The 18,874-nt window shown below is 40.2% G+C and overlaps 1 protein-coding gene across 1 annotated transcript in view; it reads right to left on the reverse strand.

The window, feature by feature from the left end:
- LOC111229349 (pituitary tumor-transforming gene 1 protein-interacting protein-like) overlaps positions 1 to 14,809 on the reverse strand; it is a 26,085-nt gene extending 11,276 nt beyond the window's left edge. The window contains exons 1-5 of the mRNA XM_022755643.1: positions 14,523 to 14,809; positions 14,252 to 14,298; positions 13,654 to 13,762; positions 8,296 to 8,401; positions 6,844 to 6,909 (exon numbers count right to left, since the gene is read on the reverse strand). Coding sequence (XP_022611364.1) covers positions 6,844 to 6,909; positions 8,296 to 8,401; positions 13,654 to 13,762; positions 14,252 to 14,298; positions 14,523 to 14,649 — 455 coding nt within the window. The 5' untranslated portion in view covers positions 14,650 to 14,809. The remainder of the gene's footprint in view (positions 1 to 6,843; positions 6,910 to 8,295; positions 8,402 to 13,653; positions 13,763 to 14,251; positions 14,299 to 14,522) is intronic.
- Positions 14,810 to 18,874: the final 4,065 nt, after the last annotated feature.

Here is an 18,874-nt window from a genome sequence, read left to right on the forward strand (position 1 = left end):
AAGTATAAGACTGAGTTTTGGAAGCTGTGCTTTGGTCTGATGAGACTAAACTGGAATTGTTTGGGCACATGGATGTTGCTTATGTTGGTGAAGAAAGGGAGAGGCCTTGAACCCTAAAACACAGTTCCCACAGTTAACTGTGGTGGGAGCATCATGCTGTGGGGCTGTTTTGCAGCCTCAGGCACAGGGAGCCTTGTTCGGGTGCATGGCATCATGAAAAAAGAAAATTATGTCGACATTTTGAGGATAATATGCAGAAATCAGCTCGTAGTCTATCCTTAGGTCGTCGCTGGGTCTTCCAACAAGACAATGACCCAAAGCACACATCGAAATTGGTCCAACAATTCCTCAAGGATACCAAAATCAAGGTCCTGGAGTGGCCCGCACAGAGCCCAGACCTCAATCCTATTGAGTATCTGTGGAAGGTGCTCAAAGTGACTGTCCATGCTCGGAAACCATGCAATTTGGACCAGCTGGAACAATTTGCAATGGAAGAATGGGCCAAAATCCCTCAGGAGACCTGTGCCAACCTGGTAAAGACTACTCTAAGAGGTTGTTGTCAGTTGTGGCTCAGAAAGGGTACACTATTATTGCGTAAAAACTGCGCAAACGCGACAGCACGCGCAAACAACATGTTGATGCTGATCTACCAACGGGGCGCACCGAGGATTGCGTCTGTCAGTCGGGCAAAATAACACGTGCTATCCATTTTGCGCTTCTGCCTTCATGAATATGCAATATAGGCGTGCCTGCCAGAACGCGCAAAATATTGGGAGGAGTAGATGCAAATAGTATCATTTTGCGCACGCAATGTGATTTACCAAACCTCAAACTATATTACGCTGATTATTTTTGCGTCTATATTTAGCACGTTTGAAAGTCGAGTCTTAGGCTACCTGGCACAGCCGTGCGCACAGATGGCTGCGGTCATTGTTGCAAGGAGGCGGCGTAGGCACGACAGGCAACGGAGAGAACCATCTTTTCTGTTCGTGCCACTCTTTTTGGAATGGCAGAAGAAAAAACAATCGAGACATATCGGTTATCTGGCGATGCCATGATTGTCCTTTGAAAAAAAAAAGAAAAAAGTCTTCGTTCAGAGTTCAAGAAAATCCTTAAATAATAAATGTTGCATCATAATGTCAAGTGTTTCTTGTTTGTGCGATTTTGACAAACCAAAAACTCACACTTTTATGTACTAAAGCCCACTTTCTTTTAGACATAGGAAACATTTAGTTCGGCCTATTTCCTATCATTTTTTCCTGAAACTTAAAACAAATGAAAACGCACACACTTCTGTGCCCCTGCTGGAACGCACAAACAAAAAAACCCTTTTGGCAATTACGCTTTTCCATTGCACAGCTAAAGAACGTTCATGACGCACGTTCATGTCTTATGTGGTGTACCTGAATGAATTAAAAATATTCCCAGTATCCCAGTAATCTGCTCATCACAGAACGTCAGCTGCACCTGCTGTTCAATGGGAGACAGAGGGTCCTCCTCCGCCGGTCCCCCACCTGTTTTATTTGCCGATTTGTTATTCTGTGCGATTTTTTCCTTTGTTCTTCTATGAATGTCTTGCCACCTTTTCTTGATTTCATCCGGTGTTCTTTTAGTTTTCCCCACACACATTAACCTTGTCACAGATTGCCTCCCCTATTGCGTTCCTCCTAATAACGGTTAAATTCCTTTGCTATAACTCAGAATGTGCTTGTTTGCCTCTTGTACCAGCCCTCCAATTCCGGTCCAATTGGATCTGCTCGTTTGCATTCGCCACGGAGTGCAACCCTTAACTCTGCAATTAACCCATTTAATAAGGGCCGGCTCGATCACTTTTTGCGCCTGTAGTCACTGCGCTTAATCTAAGTAAATCACTCGCAAGGCCCAAACAGCAGCGCGCGCAATCTAGCGCTCTTATTTGGGATCTTAGTAAATCAGGCCCTTAGTTAGCTCACACACTTTATGGCTGACTAAAGTACCTGACTACCCTGACTATTGGCACACACTTCACTGCGCGCACACACTGGTAGGCTACTTCTCTCACACCCCCGAGAGACACACTTCCCACATCAACCTGCTGGTTAGACTGAGTCACATTACTACACGGTCGCTTAGTTTAACCGCTCACTGAAAATACTGCCCTATATTTAAGAATATGACACGAGTTAAGTGAGTTGGTAGGGATGTCTCCTCGGCTGTGATTCAGCCGTTGCGCCCATCGCTTTGCCTCTTTTGGCATGCCTTTGGTTGCGATATTAACAGGCAGTGAAAGAGATGATATTTCTCCGGCTGCATTACTGGAGGGACTGTAGTTATTTCAGCAGACATCATCTTCACTAGTATTAAGGTCTCTTCAATTGTATTTCTTCTACCGCCTTTTCAAATGAGAATACTCTTGGGATGTGTGGTCTCTGTGGTCTCTCTTATGACCCGGACCACCACTTCAGCCCAAGACAACTGATGGTTAGGTATTGCAGGTGGCGTGGCGTGGAGGGTTCCCACAGGTCCAGGTTTCTGTGACCTGGAAGACTGCACTGAGATCAATACGTTTGGACTGCCCAGCTACCACGTCCATGCACGCTGGCAAGAGGCAGTTTTACTCTGCAGTTTTCACCCCTGAGTTTAAAGCCCAGCTGCATTGCCACCAGGCTAAAGTTGCCTGTTGAATCTTGGCTGTCATGTTAGCCTCAATCCCACCCACCAAACATGGAGCATATTTGCCATTCATTTGGAGTCATGTTTGTGTGTCAATTCTCTTTCCTTCTCGCTGTGTCTGCCTCCCACTCTTCCCACCATATAAAGCACAAGACCTCTCCTATTTACTCTTACTTTTCTACTTAACCCGGTTCTTTAATTGCACACTCACTCCTGCTACTGTGACCGCTTTTACTAATAACATACCTCATTATTACGTACGTTAGTTCGCTTGTTTACCTGCTTCCAGCTATCAGCCTGTTTCCTGAAACCGCCTGGAAGTGAACGCTCTTCCCGTTCTTGCCGAGCGTTTTTGATCTCCTACTCTCCTCCTGGCCCCCTCGCTCCTCCCATCTGTCCGGCCTCTCCGATCACCCGTCGGCACCCCCGCTCCGCTCCCTTCTGTTCTGGCGCTCCGCGCCCATATACCTCCTCTGCTGTGCCCCCTTACCTGCCTCATCCCACTGCCCTCTTGCTTGGGCTCTTCTTTTCAACCCGCCCTCCACGCCGTTCCGTTTTTTCCCGTGTCCCCCACCTTTCTGACACGTCTCCCTGACTATCCTCTTTTGCTTGCGTGCTTCTCTCTGCCTTCGGGACCTCGTTCCTGTCGTCCCCTTCCTTCCCACTGTCCGGAGCGTTTTTTCCTGACTCTCGGTGGTCCCCCACAACCTCCCCTTCATCCACCCGCCCGCTTTCTCCCCTTCTCCACCTTCGTCCTCTTGCCTGCCTCCTCTCTCCCACTGCCTCTTCATCTCTTCCTCTGTTCGGGTTGCCCCTCTTTCTGTGCCACCGCAGACAAATTATGTAAGAAATAAACCTGGGCGTGGTCGTAAGTACAAGATTCCAAAAACTCTGGAGAGGAAAATTGTCAAAGATGTCAGCAAGAATCCCCGGTCATCTGCCAAGATGATTGTTGCTGACCTGGCCTCTTCTGGAGTTGATGTTTCAAGGAGCACAGTAGTGAGGGCTCTCCATCGTGGTGGACTTCATGGCCATCGTCCAAGAAGAACACCTTTACTCAAAGAGCGGCACATCAAAGCCAGACTGAGGTTTGCCCGTGAACATTTGAAAGGTTAAGATGAGTTTTGGAAGTCTGTGCTTTGGTCTGATGAGACTAAACTGGAATTGTTTGGGCACATGGATGTTGCTTATGTTTGGTGAAGAAAGGGAGAGGCCTTGAACCCTAAGAACACAGTTCCCACAGTTAAACGTGGTGGGAGCATCATGCTGTGGGGCTGTTTTGCAGCCTCAGGCACAGGGAGCCTTGTTCGGGTGCATGGCATCATGAAAAAAGAAAATTATGTCGACATTTTGAGGGATAATATGCAGAAATCAGCTCGTAGTCTATCCTTAGGTCGTCGCTGGGTCTTCCAACAAGACAATGACCCAAAGCACACATCGAAATTGGTCCAACAATTCCTCAAGGATACCAAAATCAAGGTCCTGGAGTGGCCCGCACAGAGCCCAGACCTCAATCCTATTGAGTATCTGTGGAAGGTGCTCAAAGTGACTGTCCATGCTCGGAAACCATGCAATTTGGACCAGCTGGAACAATTTGCAATGGAAGAATGGGCCAAAATCCCTCAGGAGACCTGTGCCAACCTGGTAAAGAACTACTCTAAGAGGTTGTTGTCAGTTGTGGCTAAGAAAGGGTACACTATTATTGCGTAAAAACGTGCGCAAACGCGACAGCACGCGCAAACACATGTTGATGCTGATCTACCAACGGGGCGCACCGAGGATTGCGTCTGTCAGTCGGGCAAAATAACACGTGCTATCCATTTTGCGCTTCTGCCTTCATGAATATGCAATATAGGCGTGCCTGCCAGAACGCGCAAAATATTGGGAGGAGTAGATGCAAATAGTATCATTTTGCGCACGCAATGTGATTTACCAAACCTCAAACTAATTACGCTGATTATTTTTGCGTCTATATTTAGCACGTTTGAAAGTCGAGTCTTAGGCTACCTGGCACAGCCGTGCGCACAGATGGCTGCGGTCATTGTTGCAAGGAGGCGGCGTAGGCACGACAGGCAACGGAGAGAACCATCTTTTCTGTTCGTGCCACTCTTTTTGGAATGGCAGAAGAAAAAACAATCGAGACATATCGGTTATCTGGCGATGCCATGATTGTCCTTTGAAAAAGAAAAAAAGAAAAAAGTCATTCGTTCAGAGTTCAGAAAATCCTTAAATAATAAATGTTGCATCATAATGTCAAGTGTTTCTTGTTTGTGCGATTTTGACAAAACCAAAAACTCACACTTTTATGTACTAAAGCCCACTTTCTTTTAGACATAGGAAACATTTAGTTCGGCCTAGTTCCTATCATTTTTTCCTGAAACTTAAAACAAATGAAAACGCACACACTTCTGTGCCCCTGCTGGAACGCACAAACAAAAAAACCCTTTTGGCAATTACGCTTTTCCATTGCACAGCTAAAGAACGTTCATGACGCACGTTCATGTCTTATGTGGTGTACCTGAATGAATTAAAAATATTCCCAGTATCCCAGTAATCTGCTCATCACAGAACGTCAGCTGCACCTGCTGTTCAATGGGAGACAGAGGGTCCTCCTCCGCCGGTCCCCCACCTGTTTTATTTGCCGATTTGTTATTCTGTGCGATTTTTTCCTTTGTTCTTCTATGAATGTCTTGCCACCTTTTCTTGATTTCATCCGGTGTTCTTTTAGTTTTCCCCACAACATTAACCTTGTCACAGATTGCCTCCCATATTGCGTTCCTCCTAATAACGGTTAAATTCCTTTGCTATAACTCAGAAATGTGCTTGTTTGCCTCTTGTACCAGCACCTCCAATTCCGGTCCAATTGGATCTGCTCGTTTGCATTCGCCACGGTGAACACCCTTAACTCGTGCAAAATCCTCATTTAAATAGGGCCGGCTCGATCACTTTTGCGCCTGTAGTCAACTGCGCTGTTAATCTAAGTAAATCACTCGCAAGGCCCAAACAGGCAGCGCGCGCAATCTAGCGCTCTTTATTTGGGATCTTAGTAAATCAGGCCCTTAGTTAGCTACACACTTTATGGCTGACTAAAGTAACCTGACTACCCTGACTATTGGCACACACTTCACTGCGGCAACACACTGGTAGGCTACTTCTCTCACACCCCAGGAGAGACACACTTCCCACATCAAACCTGCTGGTTAGACTGAGTCACATTACATACACAGGTCGCTTAGTTATAACCGTCACTGAAAAATAACTGCCCTATATTTAAGAAATATGACACGAGTTAAAGTGAAGTTGGTAGAGGATGTCTCCTCGGCTGTGATTCAGCCGTATGCGCAAATACAGGCTATTTGCCTCTTTTTGGCATGCCTTTAGGTTGACAGAGTATTAAACAAAGAAGCAGTGAAAAGAGATGAATTATTCTACAAAGATGGCCTGAACAAAATTACTGGGAGAGGACTGTAGTGATATTTCAAGCAGACATCATCTTCAACTAGTATTAAAGGTCTCTTCAATTGTATTTCTTACTCAGCCTTTTCAAATGAGAAATACTCATTGGGATGTGTGGTCTCTGTGGTATCTCTTATGACCACGGACCACCACTTCAGCCCAAGACAACTGATGGTTAGGTATTAAGCAGGTGGAAAGCTGTGGACAAGTGGAGGGTTCCCACAGGTCCAGGTTTCTGTGACCTGGAAGACTGCACTGAGATGCAATACGTTTGGACTGCCCAGCTACCACGTCCATGACGCTGGACAGAAGGCAGTTTTACTTCTGCAGTTTATCAAAACCCTGAGTATAAAGCAACCAGCTAGCATAGCCACCAGGCTAAAAAGTTGCCTGTTGAGTACTATGGCTGTCATGTTAGCAAACAATCAATACACCCACCAAACATGGAGCAATATTTGCATTCATTTGGAGTCATGTTTGTGTAAGTCCAATAATCTCTTTCCTTCTAGCTGTGGTCTGCCCTCAACTCATTACAACCAAATATAAAAAGCACAAAGACCTCTCCTTATAATAATATTAGTTTTACTTAAAGAGTTATTAATTGCAGACAATCATACTGCTATGTGAAGCTGTTATAAATAAATAAACACTTATAATTAGTAGTTAGTTAGATAGTTAGTTATAATGCTTACAGCTTCAGCCTGTTTTCACTGAAGCCTGGAGTGAAGCTCTTACCGTTCTTCAGAGCGTTGTTTGATCTCCTCTCTCCTCCTGGCAAATCTCTCCTCATCTCTGTCAGGCCTTAAGATACAAGTAGGCACAAACACAGCATCAGAATAACTTCTGTTAATGGAGCTCGAGAACAATCATACTCATCTGGATGTGACAAATTACATGCATCTACAAACTGCCATCTTTGCTTGAGGGATATTCTTTTAAAAAACAGAACCTAGAAGTTCAGTTTTTACAGTGGTTCAAATTCTGCAGTCTCCATGATTCATATTTGATTCATGAATTATCTCTGCAGCTTGAGAAACTGTTTACTGTAGTAAACCTTCATTAACATGTCAGGGTTTTTCCTGAATATAGGGGTAAAATAAAATAAATTAATAAACGTCAGCTTTAATACACTTCTAAAGACTTCGTACTCTTGCCTTGACTCCTCTCTCACACTGAATATTAGATAATATTCATCTGTAGGGTTGCCACCTTTTATGTGAAAAGAGGTGGCAAGTGGTTTGGTTTTACTTGATATTACATTATTTACAGCACTTTGAGGACATAACATGAACGAAAATACAGGACAAATTGCGTCCCATATTGATTCAAATCTACAGAGCACCGAGAAAACAAGTACTAGAATCATTTTATTTTCAAATACGTGACGATTCCGTATTATATGGGATGGATGTCAACCCTATTGAAGAGCGGCAAAATCAGGTCACCGTCTCCTTCCGCAGGCAGAAAATCCAGCGCATTCGTATTCTTCGTCTTTAGCAATTTTGGATGGCTCTGAATGGATTATGATACAGCGCCACTACATTGCCATAGTGGCGTACATTCGCAATTGCAGTTACAAATGTCAAATCCACCGAGTACCGAGAAAACAAATACTAGAATTTTGTCGGGAGGCAAAGGCTGCACAAAATTTTACAGAGTGACCACATCGCAATTCTCTATGCAGGAAAAACCCTGGTTTCTGCAGGGTTCAATAAGTTGAATAAAAAGTATTTGTTTACCATATAGTTGCAACTTAATACCTGTTTCACAGTCAAAGTATTGATGACGTCAAAGAAAACCAGTGGGGACAATGAGGGCAAGAACTATTCACCAAGTGCATAAATTTATTGACATATTTGATTTTTGTCAGTGCCTTCGGCACAATGTAATATATGATATTGTAATTAATCTATCATTAAACATAAAATGGATCTGGACATGTAACAAGAAATGGATGGATGGATGGATGGATGGATGGACCGACATAATTTTCGTTCATATATGTGATCTGGGTGCTGGAGGATTTTCCAGCCAGTTTCTGCTTAAAAATCCCATTTAAAAACATTTAATAAAAACATGTTTTAGTTTTGTAAATGAAATGTAACACTTTTAATTTAAGTTAGTTAACAAAAATCAGAGCTTGCAAGACTTGCACCAAAACACAGGTGGGTTATAATGTAAACTTACCCTGGCTGACGCTTCTTGCAGCAACAGCAGCAGCAGCAGACAACAATGCTGATGAGGATTGTTCCACCTAGCACAGCCATGGCAATGATCAAGGCTTCAAAATTCACTGAATAACACAAGAAAACAAATAATTAATATTCACAGTTTATAATAATAGTATTTATTCTACAGCACTTGAAACTTTGGGGTTCTCTTTCACTTGACTGACTTTATACATTTAACTTGTTTGGCAATGGAGCCACCTGCTGACTTCTCTGTGACACTGCAGGTCATCACATTGTAATGATGAAACGACACACTATACTTTCAGTTCCAGAGAAACATAACTAAGACATCACACAAGACTTGAAGCCAGAAATCCTCCAGCAGCAGTGAACTCACTGCTTATTTTCAGTTCTGATTGGTAACATATTGATCTCTTTGTGAAGTCAGTGATTAAACACTTGATCTAGCAGCAGCAATCAGGTCAACACAGTGAAACAAAGAATACATATTAGTTCCCTGATTCTGTAAATCATTGTGGTCCTTCATTATTGTGGTAACACAATATAAACAGCTGTATTTTCTTCTCAGCACATGGATAAGTAGATGTCTATTTCTTTTCTGGTTACTTTTTGTGCATTTTATTTAAAGACGGTTCTGTAACTTGGATCATTCTTACAAGTACATTTATTCCCCTTCTGAATAGTTCACTAGCTAGGAAGCCAGGATGAGGTTTGGGGTTAGTTTGTCAACCTACAATTCCCACTGTGGCCTTAATGACTTCTCCACAACTTTCCATAACTGGGTTGGAGCACATTCAATGAATGAAAACATTTGTTCCTTGTATCTGTTATTCTCATTCTTATATTCTTATATCCACCACTCATACTGTAGGATTAAAACTATTTAATGCATCAGTGTGTGAGACAATGTGGAAAATTTCATCGTCTTATTTCTAATACAGCGATCTTTCTGTGTTAAATACCCGAACTTACCCAATGAATGTATTACATCACCTAACTGAACCTGTCAAAAAAAGACCTTTATTAGTTAATTCGAAATAAAAGTAATGTTTAAAAGGTTTATGGAATTACACCTTCTACCACAGAGCACAACCACTAGTAACCAAGTAATTAGTCATTTGAGTTGAATGGAATGAATCTTCCATATGTTTTTTTGTGGCAAGTGGCAACACCTCTTCATCTTACTGCTGCTAAGGTGGATTAACAACACAATCAGACTAGTTTCTTCACAGTTTGATCTGCTATTCTTTTTATTTGTGTATTTTTCTGTCTGACAGGAAGTATGTGGTTCAGAGAGGTAACAGGTTATTCAGTGTTATGCTCTTAAACATTGGAGGCTCCTGAGCTATCAGTCTCACTATGCCTGCATGATATGCACAAAATGTGTGATGTTCGATGACACTGTTCAATATTGCGCTGCCGATATGACTTGACTATGATTAAGATTTTAAAAGTTTGTGGCAAATGAAGCTGAAGTCTACATACATACATACAGAAAACTTGTAGCTTGTTCCTATCAGTTCACTATTAGCTTAACGTTAGCGCGCTGTGCTTGTGTAAAACAAATTGAGGTGGATGGGAGAAGTTGAAAATGTAGCTTTTCTACATGTTTAAATCTTGTTGAACCAGTGGTGTGATGAAGGACGCTAATTGCTTTTTTACTTGCAAAAGGTTGTGATGACACTCAGAGCTACGACTGTAGTTGTCAGCTCCGGTAAAATGTTCACTCATCACTGGTCTTGACCGCCGCCTCTGTATTGTCTGCTGTGTGTGTGAGGCTGCAGCCTGACACCAAAATGCTGTACAATTTTTTTCCGGTTCATTTGAGCTGCGTCTTGAAAACCCTGTGTGACTGCAGTGTGTGTGTACATAATTTTCTTTCCTAATTCACTGTGTTTCAGTCAGTCTTTTGCAATGTGTTTATTACACGCGATGATACCATAAATACGATTTATTGGTCAGCACTAGTTCTCAAAACATGTATCAGATTGTAGGTTTGTGTAAATCATTAAAACAAAAGAAGAAACAACCCAGGCAGGAAATATAAAGACCAACAATCACACTTCTGAAAAAATGTTCATGTTCCATTTCTTCTGTCATGAAACTATTTCCTGAAAACGCCCAGTGCATTCTGTGAGCCTTATTGTGGATCTAACGTGAAAAAATAAAAAGTAAAAAAGTAAAAGAGAAACAAAAATAAAGAAATTATAGACGCAAGCGGCAATTTGTGGGTTCTGGCCATTTTGCGCTCAACCGAGAAAAACACCCCATTTTAGCTAAATAATGCTTTTGTAGGCCTACTCCCCATAACAACCTGAAGATATCTACCAAGTTTTATGATGATCGGACAATGGTTAATGAGTTATGGCCAATATTAGCTAAGCCCAGCCTTTCACAAAGATATTATTTTTCTATGGCAGCCATGTTTTTCAACCGATCTCGCTCATTTGTAATGAAATTGTGTGTCACCAAAGACCACATACCAAATTTGGTATTGATCAAGCAAAAATTCAAAAAGTTCTATTCATTTTACTGTTTTAAATGTTATGCTAATTAGCTCCCTGACCAAGGCCCTTCTCCCCCAATTGCTCAGTTTGGCTGGGCGGCCAGCTCTAGGAAGAGTCCTGGTGGTTCCAAACTTCTTCTATTTACAAATGATGAAGACCACTGTGCTCTTCGGGACCTTCAATGCTGCAGAATTTTTTTTGTACCCTTCCCCAGATCTGTGCCTCGATACAATCCTGTCTTAGAGGTCTACAGACAATTCCTTTAGACTTAATGGCTTGGTTTCTGCTCTGACATGCACTTTTAACAGTGGGACCTTATATAGACAGGTGTGTGCCTTTCCAAATCAAGTCCAATCAATTGAATTTACTACAGGTGGACTCCAATCAAGTTGTAGAAACATCTCAAGGATGATCAGTGGAAACAGGATGCACCTGAGCTCACTTTTGAGTGTCATAACAAAGGGAGTGAATACTTATGTACATGTGATATTACAGTTTTTTATTTTTAATAAATTTGCAAGAATTTCTAAAAAACTTTTTTTGCTTTGTAATTATGGGGTATTGTGTGTACATTGATGAGAAAAAAAGGAATTTAATCCATTTTGGATTAAGGCTGTAACATAACAAAATGTGAGGGAGGTGAAGGGGTGTGAATACTTTTCAGATGCACTGTATGTGTGTTTCTGTGTCAGTTAGAATGACAAACTGAAATTAACTGCTGAAAACTTCCTGATGAAGGCTGGACTGAAAAATATTTGCAGTGAAAACAGTTTAGAGGTGTGAAAATCTTTTTCTATATTTAGTGTTGGAGCAGTCTGTAGCGGGATTTTGATAGAAATGTCAGTAAAATGGTTGATAAACACCACAGATATCAGAGGAGTCTCTAATCAGGNACAAAGGGAGTGAATACTTATGTACATGTGATATTACAGTTTTTTATTTTTAATAAATTTGCAAGAATTTCTAAAAAACTTTTTTTGCTTTGTAATTATGGGGTATTGTGTGTACATTGATGAGAAAAAAAGGAATTTAATCCATTTTGGATTAAGGCTGTAACATAACAAAATGTGAGGGAGGTGAAGGGGTGTGAATACTTTTCAGATGCACTGTATGTGTGTTTCTGTGTCAGTTAGAATGACAAACTGAAATTAACTGCTGAAAACTTCCTGATGAAGGCTGGACTGAAAAATATTTGCAGTGAAAACAGTTTAGAGGTGTGAAAATCTTTTTCTATATTTAGTGTTGGAGCAGTCTGTAGCGGGATTTTGATAGAAATGTCAGTAAAATGGTTGATAAACACCACAGATATCAGAGGAGTCTCTAATCAGGTAATTTGACCTAGCTGTGTATCCCCTCCCTGCACTCAGAAGTTGCCATGGTGACAATGCTGTCTGTCTGGCTGCCTACCTTTCTTTATCTCTGAAAGAGGTAGCACCTGGAAAACAATAGTTAAAGGTAATGCAACATAACCCAATGAGAAACTTCAAATACAATAATATAATAATGTATTGTTAAAATTGGAAACAAAAATACAGCAATATAATTGCCCCCCCCCCCCAAACCATGATAATATTGCACACTGCGATATTTGGCCTGGCCTGTATTGAGATATTTCAATCTCCACATACACAATAGTATTTAGACTGATTTTAGTCTCCTCAAGGCTTCTATTGTCTCTGGTCAGCCAAATGCTTGATCAGGTCTAAGCACTTCTAACAAGAGAAGGAAAACAGCATCAGGATTGCTGACCTATTTTTAACGTACAGCCAATTAAAGAAATTTACTTAAATATTTACAATTATGTGTCCTACACATATGGTTCATATTTTAAAGTTTGAGTAGGGTTACTTTTCTGTATTTACCTATATGAAATAACTGAGCTTTGAGGCTTTGATAAAATGTGTAACACCTGTTTGAGCTTTGTTTATTGATTTGGTTGAAAATAACCACAGCTTCAGAATTTTATCTTGCTACTTTCCCTATCTGATTGATTACTTGTGAACATGGGGAACTCCCTGCCCACAACTGATTTTACTTTCCATACCTATAAACATTGTTTTGGTGTGCACAGAATCCATGGTTCACTTCTTTTACACTGTTGTAGACTGTAATCTGGTACAGCTACTCAGCCACGTGAGAGAGGGAGCAGGTAGAATGAAACCTCCACTCTGTGACACTGAAGCGAGATGAAGTTAGAGGAACAGAAAGTTTAGGCCAACTCCTTTCACACAACCAGGGATCGTTTCAAATTGCTCACCTCAGCTAATCTATGACAGCCTCGCATCAGTGCACATATCCTTGCAGTTATTTGCCTTCTAAATTCAAATTAACCTGTATTTGATAGAGGCGGATCATTTTAGGGCTTCCACCTGTACAGTTACATTTCTTTTAGTTGCATTTGTATTTGCATTGGTTTGATTTTTATACATATTATGTGCTCTATTTATGTTTACTTTGCATGTTGAATTGGCTTTATAATCTTTATTTTCCACAAATGTGGTAATTTGCCTTTGGCTTCACAGGCTGGTTATAGATATCATTGTGACTCACAAACAATTCAGGAGACTGAAGCATTATATCAACTGCCTCATGTCATATGTGCCCCTCAATTTCCCTGAAACGCAAAACCACAACTAAAAAACTGAAACAAGTCACCAAGTTGAGTATTTTGTCAAACAGTTTCCTTCCATAATGAAATCCAATAAAAAAAACTTTCTTATGTTTTCCTGCTGGGAACAGCAGTTTACAACATCTGTGGGATGACCGAGTGCAATCAAGTCAAAAGTGAAAGAGAAAATAATACTTCAGCACCATCTTTCACATCATAATCAGACTCATCAACTTACGCCAACACACTCCCCATCGGGCCTGGGACAACTGGCACAGTGACGCTGGAGGCAGCAACCAGCTCACTGGGTAGTCTGTGCAGTTGTTGGTGGAGAAGCACCACAGACACTGTGAAGACAAAACACAAAGATCAATCCTCTGAACAGCAGTCAGTCTACTGATTCATCTGGATATAAACATTTAAAACAGCTTGAACTACTACAATTTCTGACACTTTTTATGGCTAATCAGACCTTTCCAAATTAGTGTTAGCTGAAAGATGAACAGGCTTTGTCCTCCATGTCATTTACATTTGCGTTAAAAAAAATCCAATCACTGATATAATACATATATAAAATTCAAACAAGCAATATGTAAATGATATAGGCCTTCAACTAAACAAGGTCACATAGCTTTTATAGACAGTGCTAAACACATATGTCGTTGCAGTAATTGCCCCTTCATTGCCCACTACTTTACTGAGTTTAATAGCCTTGACGATTAGAACAGGTGATATCTTTAGTCGTCTTGGAGGTTAATGTGCAGACAAACAAGGGACCATAAAATGACTATAACATTTTCGGGCAAAGGTCTGGTCCTAACATTCAAATACTTTACCTTGGTGTGTGGAACACAAGTGTCGCAGTTTTTATAGGCGGAGCAGGCTGAAAACAGAGAGACACGAAACATTAATGACTCGAAAGTAACGAAAAGCCGTGAAAGCACTTGACTAGGTCAGCAGGCGTCAAATACAACTGTGACGTATAGTAAAAATAAAACTGTTTCGCTAATGAAATAAAGTACTTGTGTTAAAGTTTCGTATTAACTGGTGAAACATGACCTAAACGTGAACTGTATCACTGATTTTTCAAAGTAATATTCAGCTTACGAGTTGATGGTGGTGGAGTTGTTATTTGGCATTCCCCCAGCCTAACAAAGCTAGCGAAGAACAGCACAACAGCCGCAAAAGACGGCGAAGTGCTCCGTGTTTGTCTCTCGTTTGTATAAAACGACATGATTAAAACCACTGAACAACAGCTTGATAGATTAACCGTGTCTAAAAATACAGTATATGTGCTCGTCGACAGTTCACTCCTGCCTTCCTTTATTACACTAAGCGACTCTCGATAAACTGTTCTCTTCTACCGCTGTCACTTCCTGGGTGTCGAGGGTTGGCGCGTTCGGTAAAGTCTCGATGTCCCGGGCGGGTGGAGTTTTTACCCACTACGACGAGTATCACCACATTGAGGAAAAAATAAATAAATATCAAATTTCGAGAATCAAGTCATAATTTTGAGAATAAAATCATATTTTTCAAGAAAAAAAGTCATTAAGTAATAATACATTTTTTTGTAATTTACAAGAAAAAAAACACAATATTATGAGAATAAAATCAGAATATTTCAAGAAAAATGCTATAATATAACAAGAAGAAAAATTTTAATTTTACGAGAAAAAAGTTATATGTTGGGAATAAAGTCGTCATATTACAAGAATTTAGAATGTAAAATTGCGAGAGAAAAAAATAATTTTTTGGAAATATTAAGAGCAACCAATAAAACGGGTGAAAGGACATGCTGTAGTAGCCTGAGCTGCCTCTTCTATCTGCTGTATGTATGTCTAACAATATAACAGACTCTCGTTTCTTGCACAAACCCCTAATGTCCTGATGCTTATTACGATATGATGCTGATGTGCCAAAAGATGAAGTATATCCTTATTTGTGAAACCTATGCTAAAGTTTAACTTAACAGGATACTCCACGTTCCCAAATTTGGAAGCTTCTGATATTTCCCCTCTAAAACAACACGTTTATGAAAATACAATTTTATTATCATAATATTATGACTTTTTTCTTGTAATATTATGATTTTATTCTCACAATTTCAGATTTTTTTTCCTCAGGATGCTGATCTTTTTTGCTTATTTCCTTTAGATGTAAAGGGTGCCTGTGATGGTCTAAAAGTCAAGGTCCTAATCCAGCCCTACAAGGTCTATTAATAGGACTAGTAAAGAAGAACATACAAATAATCCAAATGCAGTGGATTTGGCTCAAAAAAACCTTGTCTTTACAAGTGCTGCCCTCTTTCAAATAATTTTCAAATTTTTTGACAGATGACCTGACAAACCTTTGCTTCCACTGTGGAGAGGCTAACAGTTGACAGTGAGGAGACACAGCTGACACGGGTATTTTATCTTATGTATATAGTGCAGTCCTGTGAGTGCATTCACTTGTAGATGCATTTTCAATATCACTTAAAGTTATTTGATAATGTCTGTTTTACCCATTTACTAATGCAAGTACAAGATAGATGGATGGATGGATAGATAGATACTTTATTTATCCCCTAGCCCTTGTATTATGTTCCCTTTTTGGACCCTTTGGTACTGTTTGGGTCAAATTGACCCAGGACACTATTGGGGTTTTAAAAGCACTACAGAAATAAAAAAGTATAAACATACATAAAATTCCTTAACATATATTGTCTTTATCGCAATTCCAAACAAGATAGATATCATTTGTGATTAATGTTTGCAATTAAGCTTTGCTAGATCACATTTAACAATGAAAGTGTCATTCATTTTTGTGACAAAGTTAAAATTACTATAATAAAGACTTTGGTGTCCTGTAGACTTCTGCAAGGATGAGGATCCCAAAGTAGGCATGCTGTTCCTTCTGGTGCATACTCTGAGTTAAGCTCTGAGTTAAGTTCATCTTCAAAGTCATTATTATGCCTTATTATTATTATATCATTATCTTGATATTCAGAAATATTCTCCTCTTCCCCTTCACTACCTGTCTCACTGTCTGCTAAAAGTTCCTCAAAGGCGATCTGAGCAGTGTATCAAATTGACCCGAACATCGTATGAGGGACATAAATGTGTGGGGGTATTGTAACATGTATACTCAATGATCATTTTTTCTTTTAAAAATTCTTTACAGACCATGAGCTAAGGCCATGAAGTTTCTGTTTGAAAATATTTTTTCTTGTCTCATTTTTCTTTCAGTTAAAATATAAAATGGGTCAATTTGACCCCAACACCAAATAAGGGCTAGGGGAAATTTATGTATCCATTAGCTCATTCTTCATAAAAAATAATAACAAGTGATAATAAATAAACAATAATAATTAAACTAGAAAATTCCTGGAGAAATTTTGAATGTGCCTGCTTTTTGGTGCGTGTAATTCACTCCACACGTTTCAATCTGTGAAAGGAAGTTACTTTTAGTTTCATTCATGTTGTAGGTTCTTAGTCAAAATTGTCCTAACAATGCTCTTGAATTTGTATTGCAGTCAATGGGAGAGGTGGAGGGTACCCCAATCACTTCCTCAAAAACTGTAAAAGATATCAGCATGAGACCAAAACAGGGTGATACAGGACAAAAGAAATCTCTGCATTTTCGATATAGAAATAGTTAATGAAGGTTGGAAATTGTGGGATTTATAAAGAGTTTGTCTGACTTTTTTGAGGTAAATTTTCAGGGATGGCAGTTAGAGTTCGCAGTTAGCTCGGGTTAGCGAGAGGAGCTGTGCCTAAAGTAAGACAGCAGACAACGCTGTAGTTGTAATAAACATCACAATCCTCTACATTAAAGTTACAACAACACCGCACTGAACGAGCGAGAGAGAGGGACAGAAAGAGAAGTTAGTGCCAACTGCTGAGCTAAAGTAACTAGCAGATCTGAACAGCATGTAAACAACTGCTGAGTTAGTGAAAGTCACTAAAAGGAGCAGAGAGCTCTAAGTGTGTCCAGACAGAGCAGCAATAAACTCTACTAGTAACAGGAACTGACTGGAGATGGGACACCACACTTATGTCAGCATATCAACACATGAACAGCGTCACTACCATCAGTGAAAAGACATCAATAGAAGTAAATCACTTTGTAAAAATATTCTCAGATAAAAGAACAAAGTAAGTCAGTTAAAATGTTGGAAAATGTGGTTGATTCAATTGATCATCGATGTAGTGTATATTATATTATACAGAGGTGTTTCTGTTATTTAGCCTACCTTCAGTGATAAAAATGGGGAGGTGGGGGTGGTGATGGTGGTGGTGTGGTGTGTGTGTGTGTGTGTGTGTGTGTGTGTGTGTGTGTGTGTGTATGTGAGTGTATTGCAGTCTATGGGAGAGCTATTATAATGGTTGAACAGTTCCTGTAGCTCAAAGCTCAAAGTAAATTCAATGCTGCTGTATTTACTGTTGTACTGTCCAGTCTGAACTGTAATCTCTCTCTATGAGCACTAACTTGTTAACAGCTTTCTCCCTGTGTGTGTGTGTCTGTATGTATGTGTGTGTGTTTGTGAACATCACAGAGATCAAATAGCCTTAACGAGCTGGTTCGAACAGCTGTGTTTGGATGGAAGACACAGAGCTGACACAAATCTTGGTGTGATTTTGGCTCGGCGATCCTCTCAAATGACTGCTATTTGTGAGCAGACCATGACCAGCACAAGACCTTTGTGCACTGGATATCTGGCTTTGGTGTTTCTAGGGCCAAAAATGTTATGCTGAATTTTTTGAGAGGAGTTCTAGAGCTTCTCCCACTCTAGCGATGATGTCATCCACTCTAGCTCTGAATATTCCGTGATATGCACATCCATCATAAAGTCTGAAACGGTCTAAAAATTAAGCAAAACATGAACTGCAATTTTGTGTAAAGTGCAAGAGTTGTCAAAATACCGATTTAACCCAAGAGTCTCAAGTCTTGTAACCTGCTTAACATTTCAACCATTTTTCTACGTTGAAGTATAACACAGCAGTAGAGCTCCAAAGTTGGTTGTGTTGAAGATATCTACCCATTAATTTTCTATGGGAAATTTCTCGCCTTTTATCACCATTTACGTCGCCATGGTTACTCAAATCGCTTAGAAAATATAGCACACCATTTCCGAATGAGCCGCGCGCATTGATATATATATTGTCTGGGTTTTCTAAAAACTGCAGGGCTAGTAAAGCGCCAAAATTTTGATATGGAAGAGGAATAAGTATGCAGAATAATAATATATGCCTTCAATGCTATGGCACTGCAGGGAAATAATAAGTATGCAGAAATATAATATACGCCTTCCATGCTATTGCATTGCAGGCACATAATTACAATTCTGAGCATCAGAATAAAATATTCTCCTGGCAGTTTCCTGTGTCCAGTGGATGTTATTTGAGGTGGTGTTGAAAAGGCTGTCGGGCAGCTGCCTCAGGAAGGGGAACAGGCTGGAATTGAAATGGATAATGGTT

The sequence above is a fragment of the Seriola dumerili genome, unplaced genomic scaffold (genome assembly GCF_002260705.1).
Source record: "Seriola dumerili isolate Sdu_G_001 unplaced genomic scaffold, Sdu_1.0 BDQW01000017.1, whole genome shotgun sequence".
Classification (NCBI taxonomy): domain Eukaryota; kingdom Metazoa; phylum Chordata; class Actinopteri; order Carangiformes; family Carangidae; genus Seriola; species Seriola dumerili.